Here is an 18,635-nt window from a genome sequence, read left to right as displayed (position 1 = left end):
CACACATTCATACATTCATACATGCGCGCATACACGTTCAATTTCATTCATCTTCATACGTTTTTTTCCTTCATAATAATTTGTTGAGTTCTTTAGCAGAAGGTCCATCTCCATGGCGCCTCTGCTAGGGACATGGCTTCACACAGGATTGGGAAACAAAGGCAGTGTTCTCAGGGCCGGTGGGGAGGGAGCAGCACTCTTCCCGTCACTCCTCAGCATCGTCTTGCTCGTCTCCGGAGTCTCTGCTGGACTTGCTCCTGACACGACTGAAGACCAACACTCTTAACCTGCAGCACCCCCGAGTCTCTGGGCCTTGCCAATCTCACCACCCCCCCCCACCCCACCCCACCCCACTGAAAATAAACCCCCAAGTAGCCCTCATCCTTCACGCAACCTCTGGGCCTGTATCGGCCCCAGCTTCTCTTTCCTTCAGTTCTCCATCTCCATAACACACACAGAGGCAGGGCTCTCCAAGGTCCACGTTCTCAGTCCTGAATTTGGCGGCGTGGGAGCTGGTGTGGGGGATGTTTGGAGGGATACCTCCTCCTAAGGAGGCTCTAGGTGGAGACTCAGGACTGGTAGAAGTGGTGGTAGTGGTGGTGGTGTTCGTGGTGGTGGTGGTGCTCGTGCCGCTGCACCACCTGCGCCAGGCCACCCTCGTAGAGCACCACGCTGGGCAGGTCCCGCACCTGCTCCCGCTCCACCACGGGCCCAGGGGCCCCCAGGGAGCCCAGCGGCCGGTACTGCTGCTGCTGATGCTGCTGCTGCTGATGCTGCGGCTGCTGTGACTGGCCGTCCTTGACCCGCTGCTTGTGCCTGCGGTAGGGGCCTGAGGACTGGTGCGGCGGGGTCTGGCTGGGCAGCGCTGCCGCCGGTGGTGGGGCCCCTCGGCTCCGCATCACCCTCCCCGAGGAGGAGACCTGGGCGGGGGGCGTCCGGCTGTGGGTCTTGGGCGAGCGCAACGCGTGCTTGCTGGACGAGTCGTGGGCCCGAGGCGGCCGCGAGCAGAGGGCGTCGGCGGCCAGCGTGGCCTCCGCTGGCGCCGCCTGGGAGCGCCGGTGATGCGGGTGGGCGTGGCCGTTCTCCGGCTCGTGGGAGCGCGACCGCGTCTGGTTTGTGGTCCGCGATGCTGACACCGCCGCTGCTGCCGCCGCCGCCGCCACCGCTGCCTCGGCCTTGGCTGGCTCCGTCGTCGCCGGACCTGTTTCCCGGACAAGGGAGAAGGAACGACACCGCAATTTTGATTTAAAAAGCAAGCCGAGCTTGACATGAATGTCTCATTTTGACCGCAGCCACCAACCCATCTTTTTTATTACTGACCACTAAACAAGCGCCACAGGCCCTTGATCTGCGAAATGGTCTGTATCTGCTTTAGACATTACGCCCTTTTGGCACGGGCTGAATACTCTTATTCATTACCCATGGCTAAGTCCTGTCATCCTGACCCGGTAAGCAGTAAAATGCAATCAATAAACAGAGCAACTTGACGCTGGAGAACAGCTGGCCACTAAAAAAGCATAATAGGAAAACCTGGCTTCTCGCTCTGTTTTCGCATGCTGGACGATTGGCTTGGGTCAGTTTTACAGTAGTCCACCGAGCCCGTTCTGTCATCACCCATGCCTGTGTCACTGACCTGTTCCGAAGCGGGACGTGTAGTTCTCGATCCCGGCCAGGTCCAGGTAGTGGTTTCGCCGTTCCAGGTTCTCGTCGACACAGTGGCGCTGACAGCCCTGTTGGTTGTGATGGTCGCTATGGTGACGCCTGGAAAGACGGGGAAAGAAAAGTAAAGTTAGAAAAAATATCCGATCTGGACCGTTGCCCCAAACGCACAGTCACAGGAAATCATTACTGTAGCAGGGGGGAGAAACAACACTGACGTATTTAGCGTTCAGACACAAGGCTTTGCTGATGTGGAATTTAATCTCCTTTTTGACAAATGTCAGTTTCAAAGTCCAAATCTGAGTCTCACACACCACAGAATTCAGATGTCAGATGTTCCGTACCTGAGAAGGGCACGGGACTTCTTGTCTGCACTTTTGGGTTCTTCAATGCACTTGTCTGTCTTGTGTCTCGGGTGGGGAGCGTCTGCGAATGTGAAAGGAGACCATAGGCGATTATCAAAGGAGGCAGAGCAGAGCAGGCTTCAAACACATGCACGCGTGCACACACACACACACACACACACACACACACACAGGCCCTGCCAAAGAAAGAAACCTTTGTTCCCAAGCTTTCACTTTGAAGATTTATACAGGAGAAAAAAAACAACAATGCTTCATTTATTCTATTTTCAACCTATTTTCAACTACATGGCCTCATAAAGCATAAAATACACACTGACACACACACACACACACACATACACACACTCCAAGAGTTTCTTAATGGAGAGATCTGATGCCGTTTGAAATTAGCATGAAGACAGACGACATTTTCAAAAGGGGCCATCGCTTTGAATTGCGTGACTGTTTATAAATAGCTACAATAAGGGGACGTAAACAAACAGGGATAAGCCCCCCCTCCTTCCCTTCTCCCCTTCCTTTCTCCCTTTCTTTTTTTGCCCCCAAACTTTGTTTACCGAGTCACGAGTTGGGAAAGTGAAGTGAAATGTAGATGTGCTGTTTTGAGCGCTCTGAGTGAGAGGAAGCTCTGTGGAAGATGGGAGGAGGCTGAGGAAATCAAACAGAAGATGTGGCCCTCTTAAGGTTTTTTTTGGCACATTTGAAAACAATGGGGGTTCTCTCTCTGCTCTGTCACCACTCCCATCATTAAAAATGAACCCCATCGTGCATGCAGTGGGGTACTGGAGGGGGGTGGTGTGTGTGTGTGGGGGGGGGGGGATGGGGGCTACAGACAGAAAGCTGACAAGCCTAAAGCATGTGACTGTCTTCATAAGAACAAACATGTCGCTGAATGCACTGACACCCGTCTATCCCCACAGCGCTTTCTCTCGCTCTCTCTCTCTGTCTCTCTCTCTCTCTCTCTCTCTCTCTCTTTCTGTACCTGTGGTGCCTTGCGTGCAGCTCCTCCACTTCTGGGTAGAGTCGGGTGCAACTGAGAGCTTGACCCGGAGCGTCTTGCTGCTGTTGGGGGAATGGTTGACCGAGGCGTCCACCACCTCATAGATGGTATGCAGGAGGCTGGTGATGTCCTGAGGGAAACAGACAGAAAGAGAGAGCGAGAGAGCGAGAAAGAGACAGAGAGAGAGAGAGAGAGACAGAGAGAGAGAGAGAAAGACAGAGAGAGCGAGAAAGAGACAGAGAGAGAGAGAGAGAGAATGAGAGAGAGAGAGAGAGAGAAAGACAGAGAGAGCGAGAAAGAGACAGAGAGAGAGAGAGAGAATGAGAGAGAGAGAGAGAGAACAGAGCATGAAAGAGACATTCAGAGGCATTTTTTTCTCTCTGTATTTTTTCCCTTCCTGCCTCCATGATGTTCAAAGGCAGTTGCACAATCTGACTGATGCAGGTAGAGGGGGTATACCCAAGGGGGTTAAGGGCCACAGATTAGCCTCAAATAGAGGAGTTGTGGAAATTCTTTCCTCAGCGGCCTATTTTAAAGAGCATTACACCATTCCTTAAATAATAAAACCCCCATATTAGCATTCATCATAGTTGGTTCAAGTCCTGTTAGCAGTTTCCTTCTGAAGGTAATTGCTCCTGTGCTACTGGTGTTTCCCCCCTAAGCTGCCACAGTGACAAAATGACTCTGAAATGAGGTCGTTTGCTTCTTGTTGCCTGTGAGCTCCCCAGCCGCACGCCCGAAATTTCTGGCACCTCCCCTCTCTCGCCTTCCTCCCTGACTATTAGCATAAAGGTCTATTATGATCTCTATAGGGACGGACTCCACGTTGGGCTTCACGTACAGATGTTCAAAGAAGGCCGGAAAAAAAAGAAGTTCTGTTGCTTTGCATGTGTGAGTGCTTTTAAGAGGTGCACCAGGAAAAGAGATTACAGATTTGTATCCATCCTAATTTTCCATTCTTTCCTTTTCTTTTATTATCCTTTTTTTTTACAGCGTGGCATCGCCCACTGTCTCATGTGCCGTCGGGACATGAGTCGGTGCCAACGTCTCTTGAACTGCAAAGGAGCCGCCGTCAGTCTCTTTCTCTCTCTCTCTCTCTCTCTCTCTCTCTCTTCCTTCTCTCTCTCCCCACGCCATTTCAACTCTCTCTCAAAACCGCACAGCCCTCCTTCACAGCTCTCTCAGATCTCTACAAGATACAATCCAGCCACCAAAGTACTTTGGAAAGGTTGGGGGAGGGTGCCGAAATAAAAGAGAAAAAAGACTCCAGCCATTTTATTCTGTTAGATGACTGAAATATCTCCTATCTCTGTATTTCTCCAGTTAGTGCTGTTAAATTCTTGATTGTGGATAGCAGAAGAATGTGGCCCATCTTACCTCTCTGGTGACCTTGCCGTTGTTGTCAAAGTCATAGAGGGTGAAGGTCCACTCCTGTCTGTTGTCCTCCTCCACCGACACAGCACACTCCAGCTCCTGAACAGGACACCCAGGGGTCAGTAATGCCTTCTCACAGCACACATAACAACTACATTACATACAGTATTACAATTTAGACGGCTTTCAATGTTCTCCAGGGAGAGAGAGAGAGTGAGAAAGAGAGAGAGTCTGAAAGTCAGTGCATGTGTGTGTGCTATGTTTGTGTGTGAGGGTGAATGAGTGCTTTTATGTGTATGTGCAGACATGTGTGTGCATGAGTGTGTGTGTGTGTGTGTGTGTGTGTGTGTGTGTGTTTGTCTCTGCGTGTGAGAGAGCAAAAGACAGAGAGACAGAGAGAGAGACTGTATTTTCTGTCACCATGGCCTCCTCTCTCTGGAGCCATTGATGAATGGGGCCAGTGGAGATCTGAACTCACTTCAAACTGGAGCTGCTTCTGGGTGCCAGCGGGCTGCAGCTCTCGCTCCTGCATCTTCTCCTCCACACAGGAGCTGTCCCGCTTCTCGGGAGGCAAGGCCACTACACAAACACACACACACAAACACTTTTAACAACAGCACATTTCTTTAAAAAAATTAAAAATATATAAAAGGCCAAAACAGATCACTTATCTACAACTCTACTACAGGACACTACAGTAAGTAAGTAAGTATACTCTTTTGATCACGTGAGGGAAATTTGGTCTCTGCATTTATCCCAATCCGTGAATTAGTGAAACACATTCAGCACACGGTGAACACACAGTGAGGTGAAGCACACACTAATCCCGGCGCAGTGAGCTGCCTGCAACAACAGCGGCGCTCGGGGAGCAGTGAGGGGTTAGGTGCCTTGCTCAAGGGCACTTCAGCCGTGCCTACTGGTCGGGGTTCGAACCGGCAACCCTCCGGTTACAAGTCCGAAGCGCTAACCAGTAGGCCACGGTTGCCCCTACAGAACACTAGTACACTAGTACTTACAAAGGAACACTATTCCTAACATCACACATCTACCCACAGATGTAAATATACAGTAACTACTGTGGCTACTAATAGCGGTAGTAGTAATAGTAGTAGTATTAATAGTAGCAGCAATAGTAGTAAAAGAAGGCACCACGTTGCATGACAGAGTAAAATACACTGTGACAAAGAGTAGCAGTGGCATCATATAATACAGTGCAATGATATGAGGCATCAGGGTGCAACCCCAGTTGTTGCTTGACAGAGGTGGTGTTTGTAGGCAGGTAGGTTTGAGGAAAACAAAGTAAAACAGATGGGTAACAGACTGTGATGCAACAGTAATGTCAGCTCTAGGGGAAGTTGAAGAATACAGCAGTACCCGTGCCAGCAGAATTTCACCCATGGCACAAATCTGCAATATTCAGCAGATATTATGAGGCCAACTGAATCATTACGTAAACGCAGGCGCTGCCATCTTTCCCACCGTCACCGTTGTGCACAAAGAATCTGAGCTAAATCAGTCCAATGAGAAAAGAAAAGGCTTGCAGACACTGAACATGTCCAATAACCCTATTCCGAAGCCACAGCTTTGCCAAACGCCATTCTGCCCCGCTTGGGTTGATGCCCATCCACTCGGTGCAAGATGGAGATGTTTGAGCCTGATGTACCCCAGTACCCCCCTCCCCCTCCGTTTCACGTTCACCCCCTCCCCCACTCCTCTCTCTTCCCCACTTTGAAGTTCCATTCTCCAACCTTTTGGACGAGGATCAGACCGGCTGTAAAACAGAATCACTAATTAATTAAGCAAAGTCAAAATCTGAAACAGTGTTTGTTGTGCGAGCCAAAGGAGCAGACACAACAGCCCCCGTCCCCCCCCCCCCACCCCACCCCACCCCACCCCCCCAACCACCCCATCCTCCCCCGCTCTCCCCTGATCCGCGCACATCAAAGAGGACCTGTCCTGTCCCTCGGCAGCGAGAGAAAAGAAGCGGAGAGAATGAAAGCCGTCGTCCCGCCGAGCTTTTTACCGACTTTTCTTCTTCTTCTTCTTTTTTGTTTTGAGAGAGAGAGAGAGAGAGAGAGAGGGAGAGAGGGAGAGAGAGAGAGAGAGAGAGAGAGAGAGAGAGAGAGAGAGAGAGAGAGAGAGAGAGAGAGAGAGAGAGAGAGAGAGAGAGAGAGAGAGAGAGAGAGAGAGAGAGGGGCGAAATAACGCCGGGTCCGCGTCTTTTGATCATGCAGGATGCTCAAAGGAAACATTGTGCGGCGGGCAGGCTGGGTGAGCTGGCAGGGTTGGGCAGAGGCTGCTCCTGCTCCTGCAGCCAGGGCAGCTCATTCAGCTGATGCTGATCCCTGAGGGCTAATGGGGATCCCACAGGAACACAGTAATCTGCCATCTCTCCGTTACACATAACCCCCACCCCCCTAACTCCCCAACCTCCACCCATCCTCCATACCCCCTCCTCTTGAGCCCCTCCACAACTCTGCTGGTCACAGATCCTAAAGACGCCTCGAGACGAGGCGACGCAAGACGAGACGAGACGAGACGAGACGAGATGAGGCTCAGGCTAGAGGCTGATGTCGGCCACAGCGTTCCCCAGCCTCCCGACTAGCCCCGCCAAGCGCCGTCTGCTCCTCGCCCCCGCCTCGGCATTACCATGTCTGATCCTGACGAGTAAGCCGCTGCATTCTTAACCAGGCTACACTCATCTCTTCCCACTCTCTCTCCCCTCCCTCTCTCGTTCTCTCTCTCCCCCTCACTTTCTCTCCTCCTCTATCTCCATCTCTACCTCCCACTCTCTCTTGCAACAACAATCTACAGATTACTTGCCCATACAGCCACAGCTGCTAAAACTAGCCTCTGATGCATTTCTGCTGTCACTCCGAGAGAAATATGGGACTCCTAATAGCAAGGACATCGCAATCAGCTCATCAGATTTTCCACTTGGCCTTGTGATTTCTGCTCGACACACACCTGGTTTTCACTCCCAAGATGACGGCAGTGTGTAAAGAGTGTGCCGTCTGCCTCCTCGAGCCCAACGAGGACAGGCTACGCCTGAGGTGCGATCGGCCAATGAAAAGAGGGATCACACGCGTCCCAGAACCCAGAGAGGGGGAGGGGGGAACAGCATCTCTGGAACTCTTTTATCTCCCCCCGCCCCCTTCTTCTTCTTCTCCTTCTTCATCTTCCTCTTTTTTTCTCTTTCTTCTTTGCTCTCTCTCCTCTTTGTGATTTTGCCAGCAAGCTGTTTTTTTTAATCCCCCTAAAACTTTCTTTGGAAGTGCACGCTCAAGCCCCGAGGAGAGGCCTGTTTTCTATACGCTGTGCTGGCCGCTCTGTCGTCTGTAGCTTTCCTCTCCATCTCTCTCTTCTCCCTCCTTATTCTCCCCCCCTTCTCCATCTCTCTCTTCTCCCTCCTCATTCTCCCCCCCTTCTCCATCTCTCTCTTCTCCCTCCTCATTCTCCCCCCCTTCTCCATCTCTCTCTTCTCCCTCCTCATTCTCCCCCCCTTCTCCATCTCTCTCTTCTCCCTCCTCATTCTCCCCCCCTTCTCCATCTCTCTCTTCTCCCTCCTCATTCTCGCCCCCTTCTTCATCTCTAACACATTTTTTTGGAAGTGAAAGGATTTGGGGTAAAGGACTTGAGTGGTTCTGTGATTTTTTTCTTCTCCTCGTCATGTTCCTGATCTGCTCAAACAGGCCCGAGCCGTCAGATGTGGGGAGATCTGATTACACGGGAGCGGGTTCACCTCGGGGTCAGACCGAGCCCAGGCGCTTTATCAATAGCCCGCCACATCATTACCATTTTCTTCTCCTTCTCCGCCGTTTTCCCCTTCCTCCCCCTCCTTCGCTCCGAGCGCTAAACGCGCTAAACGTGCAACTTGATCAGCGATTTATTGCCGAGCCGCGGCGAAACCGCCGACACCGGCGGGGATATAAAGCATCACTTTCATACGAAGCCTGCTCTCATTAGAGAGGCTGAGATGCAAAACAAAGGCCACTTGTCCTGCTCTATGAGCGAGGCTAACACTCCAAAGGAGCCGCCAGCAACACGCTTCTGGAAGAACTAGGGCAGAGGGAAGAGTCTGGAGCACAGCTTAGATAAACAGCATCATCAATCAGAAGGAGAAACGGATGAGCACCACACTAAAGGCTTTATGTGAGAGAGAGAGAGAGAGCATGACACGGCAAACTTTAAACAGGAGCAGAGCGAGAGAGCGAAGGAGGAAGAGAGGGAATAAAGGAGTGAGGGAGGATGAGAGAGCAAACTAGTGAGTGAGTTAGAGTGTAAACTAGTGAGTGAGCCAGAGTTTAAACTAGAGAGTGAGTTAGAGTGTAAACTAGTGAGTGAGTTACAGAGTATGTTAGAGTGTAAACTAGTGAGTGAGTTATAGTGTAAACTAGTGAGTGAGTTATAGTGTAAACTAGTGAGTGAGTTATAGTGTAAACTAGAGAGTGAGTTATAGTGTAAACTAGTGAGTGAGTCAGAATGAGTTAGAGTGTAAACTAGTAAGTGAGTTACAGAGCATACTAGTGAGTAGGTTATAGTGTAAACTAGAGAGTGAGTTAGAGTGTAAACTAGTGAGTGAGTTATAGTGTAAGCTAGTGAGTGAGTTATAGTGGAAGCTAGTGAGTGAGTTATAGTGTAAGCTAGTGAGTTAGTTATCGTGTAAGCTAGTGAGTGAGTTATAGTGTAAGCTAGTGAGTGAGTTAAGAGTATAAACAAGTGAATGAGTGAGTGTGTGTGTGAGAAGGGAATGAAAGAGTTAGTGAGTAAACCAGGAAATGAGTGTGCGAGTGAGTGTACCAAACAGTCAATGAGCGAGTCACTAATTCCAAGGCTGCGTGCTCACTCTCTTGAACCACAGTCGACCCACACATTCATTCAGTTTATCAGAAAATGGCCCCAACATAATTAGCTCGCCAATGCATGAGCTACTACAGCCAGGCAATTACAGCTGTATCCGACCCAATGTCATGTGGAAATTAGGCCACTCCCAGAGCTGACCACACACATTTCAGCACAAATGATCTCTCAGGAAGCCGGCCCCTACTCTTGCTTTGCACTAATCACATTGTGTTTATTAATCTTGAGCTTAGCAGGGCGGGGTTTTTTTTTACTTTCGCATTTTTTCTGGGCCAATCATGGATGTTCCCTCATCATCACTCACTTTGGCATAACAGTGTGAGTGTGTGTGTGTGTGTGTGTGTGCTCTCCTCTAGCTGCAGGGAGGGTAGAGAGAGACAAGGAGACCCACACCTTACTGATCTCTTAATCCAGGGTCACAGCACCAGGCCATGGAGGAGAGAGGCATTAATGGGAATCTCTCTTTAAAAGAGGGAGAGTGAAGAGGGGAGAGGGAAACTGAGAACTCTCTCTCTGTGTTTGTGTGTGTGTGTGTGTGTGTGTGTGTATGTGTGTGTGTGTGTGTGTGTGTGTGTGTGTGTGTGTGTGTGTGTGTGTGTGTGTGTGTGTGTGTGTGTGTGTGTGTGTGTGTGTGTGTGTGTGTGTGTGTGTGTGCGCGTGCATGTGTTTGCATAGGTTGGGGATGGTACAGAGATGCAAAAAATCCATCTGATCAGCACACTTTGGGGATTATGGGAGGCATCAGGTGGCAGGGAGAGATGTGACAGCCTACCTTCTAAGCGGTAGTGTTCATCGCTGATCCCTTCGGCACAGGCTTCATCCAGGGGATTCTATGGTGCCACACACACACACACACACACACACACACACACACACACACACACACACACACACACACGCCCAGACAGAGAGAAAAAGAGAGAGAGACAGTTAGTGTTTCACTTCAAGTCCTCACATAGCAACATCCCCGCACATGACTCAAATCCGCAAAACATTACACCACCCTCCCACCTTCACCTAAACACAATGTGATGACAGCAGCACCATACACACAGCTTAGGAGTGTGTGTGTGTGTGTGTGTGTGTGTGTTTATGTGTGTGTGTGTGTGTGTGTGTGTGTGTGTGTGTGTGTGTGTGTGTGTGCGCATGTCTTCAACACCAGACACACCGACACAAGAGATCTGTGCCACATCTCCAGAGACAGGTTGACATTAGCTGGATGAAGGGGAAAGCGAGATGAGAGGAAAAGAGGAAAGGGGAGGAGAAGGAGGAGAAGGAGGAGGGGAGGGGGTTAAAAAAAAGAAGCGCAAAGTGATCGCTGACAGTAATCCGGTGAGCCGCGAGACTCTGGACAATATGAGCACAGCACACGCCTGACACCTCAGACCAGAGGCCCTCAGAGAGGGGCCCCAGATCACGGGGCCCCATCAGACTACGCAGGCGTGATGGAGGAAGTAGATGACAAATAAAGGCCCATGGTTGTCTTGTTTTGTTCGTGGTTTATTTACATGTGCAATATGCGATTGTTTTCTTTTTTTTTATTCCTTCAGACTTACAATGATGATGCCACTCTGGAAGAAGCAACACTAGAAGCGAACCAGAAGCATCTGTGCAGAATAATGTGTCTAGTTTCTGCTCTGCAGTTATTTACACTTTACAGACCTCATAAAAACATAAACAAATGCAAAGAAAGGACAGACACAGGCAACACAATATTACAAAGTGTTTTTTTCTGACACCCCTGAAGAGTAGAACCATTGGTGTATGTCTCCCTGCTTTTTTATGATCTGACAACTAAACGGCTTCTGCACCTTTAAGTGTAGCAGACAGTACAAGGGCTGTGTGTGTGTGTGTGTGTGTGTGTGTGTGTGGGGGGGGGGGGGGGGGGGGTGGGTGTGTGCTGAGCCTGGAAAATGAAAAAAAAAAGAGTCTCAGTGTCGAGGTCAAAGCCTCAAGTTTACAGTCATCACTGGAGGCACTGAGGCCTCAAATCAGCGTAAGACCCACTAATGGCTTCTGAATGACTCTGACAGAGAGAGGGCAGATGGGGCGAGTGCATGTGGTGGAGAGGGCCAGAGAGGGCATGATAGTGCTTGGAATGGGGTGGACATGTTGCCCAAGGGGTCATTTCAGTGCATTTCTGTGTCTATCATTTTCAGTGCGCAGTGAAGCCAGTCAACGGTATCATAGGGACAGATTCACAAACACAGAGCTCAACGTCAGTGTGCAGGGACAGATTCACAAACACAGAGCTCAACGTCAGTGTGCAGGGACAGGGATGGAGACGGAGGAAGAAGGGGACTGAGAAGAGGAGTGAGGGGGTGTGTATGTACATGTGTGTGTGTGTGTAGGTAAGAGTGTGTGTGTGTGTGTGTGTGTGTGTGTGTGTGTGTGTGTGTGTGTGTAGGTAAGAGTGTGTGTGTGTGTGTGTGTGTGTGTGTGTGTGTGTGTAGGTAAGAGTGTGTGTGTGTGTGTGTGTGTGTGTGTGTGTGTGTGTGTGTAGGTAAGAGTGTGTGTGTGTGTGTGTGTAGGTAAGAGTGTGTGTGTGTGTGTGTGTGTGTGTGTGTGTGTGTGTGTGTGTGTGTGTGTGTGTGTGTGTGTATGTATGTATGTATTTGTATGCGTATATAAGTAAGAGTGTGTGTGTGTGTATGTGTGTGTGTGTGTGTGTTTGTGTGTGTAGGACGGGGGTGTGTGTTGGGGTTATTTCAGTGAGGGGTCTTTCGTCATCTGTGGCAGTGATCCTCCCAGGCAGCCGGGAGGGTGTGCATGCCTCAGAGACTGACTGATACGTGAGCTGGAAGTTGGGGGTGGGGGGTTGGTGGTGCGGGCGGGGGGGAGGGTGGTGCGGGCGGGGGGTTGGTGGTGCGGGTGGGGGGAGGGTGGTGCGTGCGGGGGGAGGGTGGTGCAGTGGCAATGGGGCCGGTGCTGGGGTCTCTGGCATTACTGTAATCCGTCCCAATAACCATTAGTCCTCTGTGACACCTCAACCCCAAGACCCCTCTCTCTCCCTCTCTCACCATCTCACCATCTCACTCACTCTGGCTCACTCTCACAGAGGCACGTACACACACACACACACACACACACACACACACACACACACACACACACACACACACACACGCATGCATGCACACACACACACACACACACACGCTCACACACACACACGCACACACACACACATGCACACACACGCACACACTACACACATACACACACACACACACACACACACACACACACACGCGCGCGCACACGCACACGCATTCAGAGGCTTATACGTTGGTAATAAAAGTAGTAGTAGCAGCAGCCATGGCCCCCTGTGGTTTAACCTGTATGCTCGTCCTCTTGCTGAAATAGCCGCTAAGCTGTTTTACTCCTTTTACAATACAACAGTGATGGCTTCTATAGCAGCACTGGGGTTCTATTTTAGGAGAGAGAGAGAGAGAGAGAGACAGATCGAGAGAGAGAGAGAGAGAGAACTTTTTTTTTTTTTTTTAAAGGCACTGAGGAGGGAATAGTGCACCGGGGGAATTTTCACTCTTAAACTCAGAGGAGAAGAGGTCAGCGGGCGTCCACTGATCCCGGCCCGTGTCGGGGCCACAGAGAATCTCTCGCTCAGTGGGTGGCCAGCCCTGGAGGTGAAGGGTGTGTTAGTGTGTGTGTGTGTGTGCGCGCGTATATGTGTGTGTGCATGTGTGTGCATGTGGGTGTGTGTGTGTGTGTGTGTGTGTGTGTGCTCAGCACAGCAACCGCCGCAGACTGCCTCTCCTTCTCTCTGCAACTTCAGGCAGGTCCCCTACATGCTGGAGAAACCCAACCAGCCTGCTATTTAAACTTGGCCTGAACCCGACTAATATGGTCAAGCAGAAAAAGCAGCAGCCGCGAGATAAAAATCAGATACTGTGTGGGAGGGGAGGAGAGGAAGAGAGAGAGAGAGAGAGAGAGAGAGAGAGAGGGAGAGAGAGGGGGATTTAGAGAGGGAAAGAGAGAGAGAGGGGAGATTTAAAGAGGGAGAGAGAGGGGAGATTTAGAGAGGGAGAGAGAGAAAGAGAGAGAGGGAGAGAAAGAGGAAGGTGGGTGTGTGGAGGGAATGAGAGTGTGTGGTGGTGTGGTTTTGTATTGCTGTGAAGTGAAGCTCACAGCCCCCTGCTACCCTGCTATTAGGCTTTTTGTGACGCCACAAAATTCTTGGCACTTCCAGAAAACCCGGCCTTCAAATAAACCTCCAACACAACACGGCTAACGGGCCAATATGCACCGTGCCATTCTGCTGGGAAGCGCCAAGAGGCATTTCAGAGGCTCAGCCAAAGGGTCTGTGCTTTGAATTCACACTTCAGACTGGGAGCGTGTGTCTATAAAGCAAACAGAGAGAGAGAGAGCTGACATCCACAAGGAAAGAGTGTGCTGGCATGCAGGTATTTATGCACGTGTATTTATGTCTGTGCGGGAGCGAGTGTGTGTGTGTGCGTGTGTCTGCCTGTCTCTAGGTAAGGATTTTCTCTCTCTCTCTCCTCCACCTCCTGCATCTCTGTCTGTTCCCAGGTCAGAGATGGCAGCTGCTTCCACTATTCACTGTACCCAGGACTAAAATCCCTGATACTACCCAGGCTCTGTCCTCACTCCCACCCCTCACACATGTTCTCCACAGACTGACCACTAACCACACACACACACACACACACACACACAGGCACGCACACACACACACACACACACACACACACACACACACACACACACACACACACACACACACACACACACAGGCACGCACAGTCGCACACACACACACACACACACACACACAGGCACGCACACACACACACACACACACACACACACACACACACACACACACACACACACACACACACACACACACACACACATCAGTCACCCCTCAATCAACATTCCTACTGCATTACTCCCAGGATAACAGGCCTGTAATAGAGCAACCAATGAGAGGGGCTTCAGTTACAGTAACAATCCCCCAATAGCAGCAAAACCCCAGTCTGTACCCCAACTCACTCACACACACACACACACACACACACACACACACACACACACACACACACACACACACACACACACACACACACACACACACACAGACACACACACACACACACACAGACAAAGAGAGAGAAACCCACATACACAAACACAGAGAGAGAGAGAGAGAGAAACCCACATACACAAACACACACAGAGACAGACACGCATACATATACACACACACAGTCTTTTTTTCAATCATTCTAACACTTGGAGACTTTGTTCACGTTTCAATTTTTTTCATGAACGCCCCAAAATTACAGCCGGGTTAGCCAAGAACATGAGCGCGGAGGAAAGAGGAATGTGCTAATTGGTTGTTGTCTGCAGTGATGGATGGCGGCCGTATTATTAGTATGCTTTCTGGCCTCACAGGGGCCGGTCTCTTGGCGTCCCTCCCTGCTTAATGTCCACCCGTAACATAAATGCTTTGGAGATTAAAAACACACACTCCAGAGAGAGCCTCTGTCTTACAGGGGAAATGGACGATTTCGACAGGATTTGGTCTTTCGGTTAGTCTTCCTCAGTTCCCCACTTTCCTCTTCTCGGAATCCTCCACCACCCTTTTTTACACGAGAGACAACTTGCTCAATTAGGAGGAGGGTGAAAAAATTAACTTAAAGATAAAAGATTAGATTAAAGTCTTCCTGGGTTTCCTCCAAAGTAGAGAGGGGGAAACAAAGACAACAAGGAAACTAACAAACTCCAACGCCTGTCTATCCGCCTTCATTCTCTCTGTGAGACTGGCAGAAGCAGTGGCAGCAGGGAGAAGGAGAGAAAAAAGAAAAATCACATTTCCTTCCTCCCTGAAAGCTTTTCTCTTTGTGGTGCCCCGAGAGGGAACAATCCAGCTTGTCTCTTTGTGCTGCCCAAGGGCCTCTTGAGGTTTTCCATGTGTGAGTTTTAACGGCTGAGCTCGCGCCTGAGAGGAGAGGAGAGGAGCGCCATCCTCGCTCAGAGCAGAGGTCCTTCTGGACACATTCAGCACTTGGAAAGTGGTGGTGGTGGTGGTGTTGGGGGGGGGGGGGGTCATAATCCCCTCTACTTCACTTCAAGCTGGGGAGGGACAAACACAGAGGCTGACACCCCCCTCCGCACTTCTTAATACCGTCCACTCAACCCAAAACAACACCCCCAAAGAGCCGCGAATTGCCCTCAACACAGCTCAATGGACGGAGAGTCACCATGGATTTCCCACTCTACAGCCACTGCACACACACACACACACACACACACACACAGACACACACTCACACACACACACAAACACACATACTAGTAAGACTGCTCCTTTTTGTTCACCTCTCGGCCTCTAAAGAGCGTAGGGACAGTTCATAAAGCCTACCATGCTACTGGCATATAAATCTTCTGGAAGGCTGAGGGTGAATATTATATGCACACACACAGAGCCATGGGCCAGTTCTAAAGAGCCGCCTAACCCCTTATTTCCAGGGAGAGTGGCAGAGAGAGTATATACAATTGCTTTAAACATACATTACGAAATAAACTCGCTCTCGCATCATAAAACATTGGCCTACTTTCCCTGTTATTGAGAAATGATGGCCTGAAAAATGCTACTGTGAACGCACACAAAATAACAGAATATGACCTCCCAATGATTGGGTAGGGCATTTTGAGAAATCATAGCCCATAAGGTTCCCATGTTTATTTTCTTCTGTTCTCTGCGTGTCTTTTCTGTTTAATCTCACAGAAACGAGTTCGGAGGGTCAGCAGACAGATGGCGAAGGGCTCTGCGTGTCCACAGAATGCTGGACGCTCTGGGGCTTGGAATGAAGTTACTCCCCATTCGCCTGCGAGTGAAAGGACAGAGACAACCCCCCCGCCCCCCCCCCACACACACACATCAGCTGACCCTAACAGAACCTCTTTTCTCTGCCCCTTCGTGTCAGGGGAACGGGCCAATCGCCTGGCCACCCCCGGGACCCCAGTGACCTCCAGGGGTCAAAGGTTGCACAGGGAGTGCAGCTCAAGGCAAACAGTGTGAGAGACAAGGCCAAGTGCTGGAGGCCTTTGATCATCACAGGAGAGCACTGACGATGGAAACGCCGGGCTGTGATATTCTGATCCACTCGTGTTCCTCTCATTACGCAACTTTAGTTCATAACAAGATTACAGGATGGTTAAAGATTACTACAGGGTGGGTTTTAAAGTTTATTATATCATAAATAACATAAAAAAAGACTTTGAGATATTTGTTGATTTCTGCTGTTATTGTTTTAATGCTGTTTTTTGTTTGGTGAAGCTGGTGTGGTGGTGTCACTTTCCGAGCGCGGCTGGAGGTTTGGCTGCTGCTAGAAAGTCTCAGAGCATCATTAAAGGCCTTTAGCACATAAACAAGCACCTTCCTTCAACACTTGGGAACACCAAAAACAATTTTCCAGACATGATGTTTAATGTTCTGTGGAAACCAAGTTTGGGAGAGAGAGAGCGAGAGAGAGCGAGCGAGAGCGAGCGCGAGAGAGAGAGAGAGAGAGAGAGAGAGAGAGAGAGAGAGAGAGGAAAAAATTTCAAATTTCACTTTCAACAGGAGCCAAGGCCTTCAGAGTGTCTTCAGGGCTTGAAGGAGTGGGATTGCAAGGCCCCTGTGTGTTTTTAAGTTGTTAAGGCTCCTTCACAGAGAGTGATTTATTCCTGCTGAACACAGCGTGCCACATTACAACATTACGTCCGCAGCAACGGTACTGGACCGAGCTCCTGAGCCTGTTTGGTTTGGCAGCGAAAAAAACGCGACTCGACCCCAGTCGACGGCATCCACATGAATATAACTCTGAGAGACTGACAGAGAAATGTTGTGATATTTACCAAGAACAATATTTAAAGCCCTGACGTGCGGGGCCTGGTGGGGAGGGTGTGTGTGTGTGTGAGTGAGTTTGTACACGACAGGCATGATTTGATTTGATTTGATTTAAGCCGCCAGTGCATCTAGGCCTGACAGGTGGCTGGCAAGCAGCAGCTTATTGTTGCCAAAGGCTGTCAGGCCGTCCGGCTTAACCCATTCCTTCTCTGAGCTAGTCGGTGCCAAGCTTGTGTCTTTGAAAGTGTGTGTGTTGGTCTGGGTGGCCAGGTGCCGGGTCAGAGAACTTTTACGTCAGAGAAGCATAATGCCAACCCTTCCCCCCAAAATGTGCAAAACAGACAAAAGTGAGAGTTCTCACCTTGAGGTAAGAGCAGGTATTCAAGTGCGTTTTTGCATGTTTGTTCCCGTCCATGTGTGCATTTGTGCACATACTCGCCTGAGAAAAGTCCCACAAGACTCCATGTCATCTACGGCATCTGAATGCTCTCTCTCTCTCGCTCACACACACACACACACACCACACCGCACAGGCTGACAATTTACGAAGCCGACGACAGCTCCACCTGATCGGCCGCCAGGCGCTGTGCGGAGGCAGGCCGGCCCCTGGAGCCACGGCAACAGTGGACCTGGCACGCGGTCAAAGCCTCGGGAGAAATCTCATTAAGGAGCGCCGCACTGGCCCTGCCTGACTTCGCTCGGCCCGCACCGCACCGCGCCACGCTACGCCGTTGCCACGCCACTCTGGAGAACACACCTTCAACAGGCACACACACACACACACACACACACACACATATCACACACACAGACTCGCACACATACAGAAACACACAGCGCAGCATGCCAAAAAGCTGGCGAGACAGGCCATTGAGTAGCGCTTATGAAAATGAAAGAGGAGGAAGACAGGGAGGAAGGGGGGGGGTGGCCTGGGAGTACCAGGTTCTCTCTGTGCTGTGTCTGGGACCTTAATCAAGGGCCAAATGAAGTTTCCAAAGCTGCAAAGAAAAATACCAGACACACACACACACACACACACACACACACACACACATGAGGGGAGGCCAAAAGAGTTTGCTGAACAGTTTCTCAAGATTGTCATCTCGAAATACAACAAAGGCCACAGGAAGAATTCACAAAGAACACTGCTCGCTCGGAGTCACACACACACACACACACACACAGCGCTGCACTGCAATCAAAGGCTCGCAAGCTCAGAGGAGCAACACATCAGCATAATCACAGACGAAAAGGCCAAATCCCTCTCTCTTTTTCACTTGGGTCTGTGTTCTTGCTTAAGGGGGTAACATTACCAGTGTCGACTCTCCAGAGAGGAAACACCAGCCCTCATCCCCCACCCCAGCCCACCCCAGCCCAAAGCCCCAATCCTCCCCCAGCCCAAAGCCCCAATCCTCCCCCAGCCCAAAGCCCCAATCCTCCCCCAGCACAATAAACAGGGTAAGATGAGAAACAGCACAGCGCTCTGAGGGCTCGGCATCTG

General features: G+C 50.4%; 1 protein-coding gene across 1 annotated transcript in view; it reads right to left on the bottom strand.

Moving 5' to 3' along the window:
* Nucleotides 1–318: 318 nt before the first annotated feature.
* nkd1 (NKD inhibitor of WNT signaling pathway 1) overlaps nucleotides 319–18,635 on the bottom strand; it is a 33,502-nt gene continuing 15,185 nt past the window's right edge. Inside the window, exons 4-10 of the mRNA XM_076286925.1 lie at nucleotides 10,028–10,085; nucleotides 4,874–4,974; nucleotides 4,399–4,494; nucleotides 3,004–3,151; nucleotides 2,004–2,085; nucleotides 1,634–1,761; nucleotides 319–1,201 (exon numbers count right to left, since the gene is read on the bottom strand). Coding sequence (XP_076143040.1) covers nucleotides 570–1,201; nucleotides 1,634–1,761; nucleotides 2,004–2,085; nucleotides 3,004–3,151; nucleotides 4,399–4,494; nucleotides 4,874–4,974; nucleotides 10,028–10,085 — 1,245 coding nt within the window. The 3' untranslated portion in view covers nucleotides 319–569. The remainder of the gene's footprint in view (nucleotides 1,202–1,633; nucleotides 1,762–2,003; nucleotides 2,086–3,003; nucleotides 3,152–4,398; nucleotides 4,495–4,873; nucleotides 4,975–10,027; nucleotides 10,086–18,635) is intronic.

This window comes from Alosa pseudoharengus, unplaced genomic scaffold (genome assembly GCF_046254945.1).
Source record: "Alosa pseudoharengus isolate Yale_2024_CS ecotype anadromous, Long Island Sound unplaced genomic scaffold, YU_APseudo_1.1 YU_APseudo_1.1_scf_16, whole genome shotgun sequence".
Lineage (NCBI taxonomy): Eukaryota > Metazoa > Chordata > Actinopteri > Clupeiformes > Clupeidae > Alosa > Alosa pseudoharengus.
This window is presented reverse-complemented; position numbering and strand designations above follow the sequence as displayed.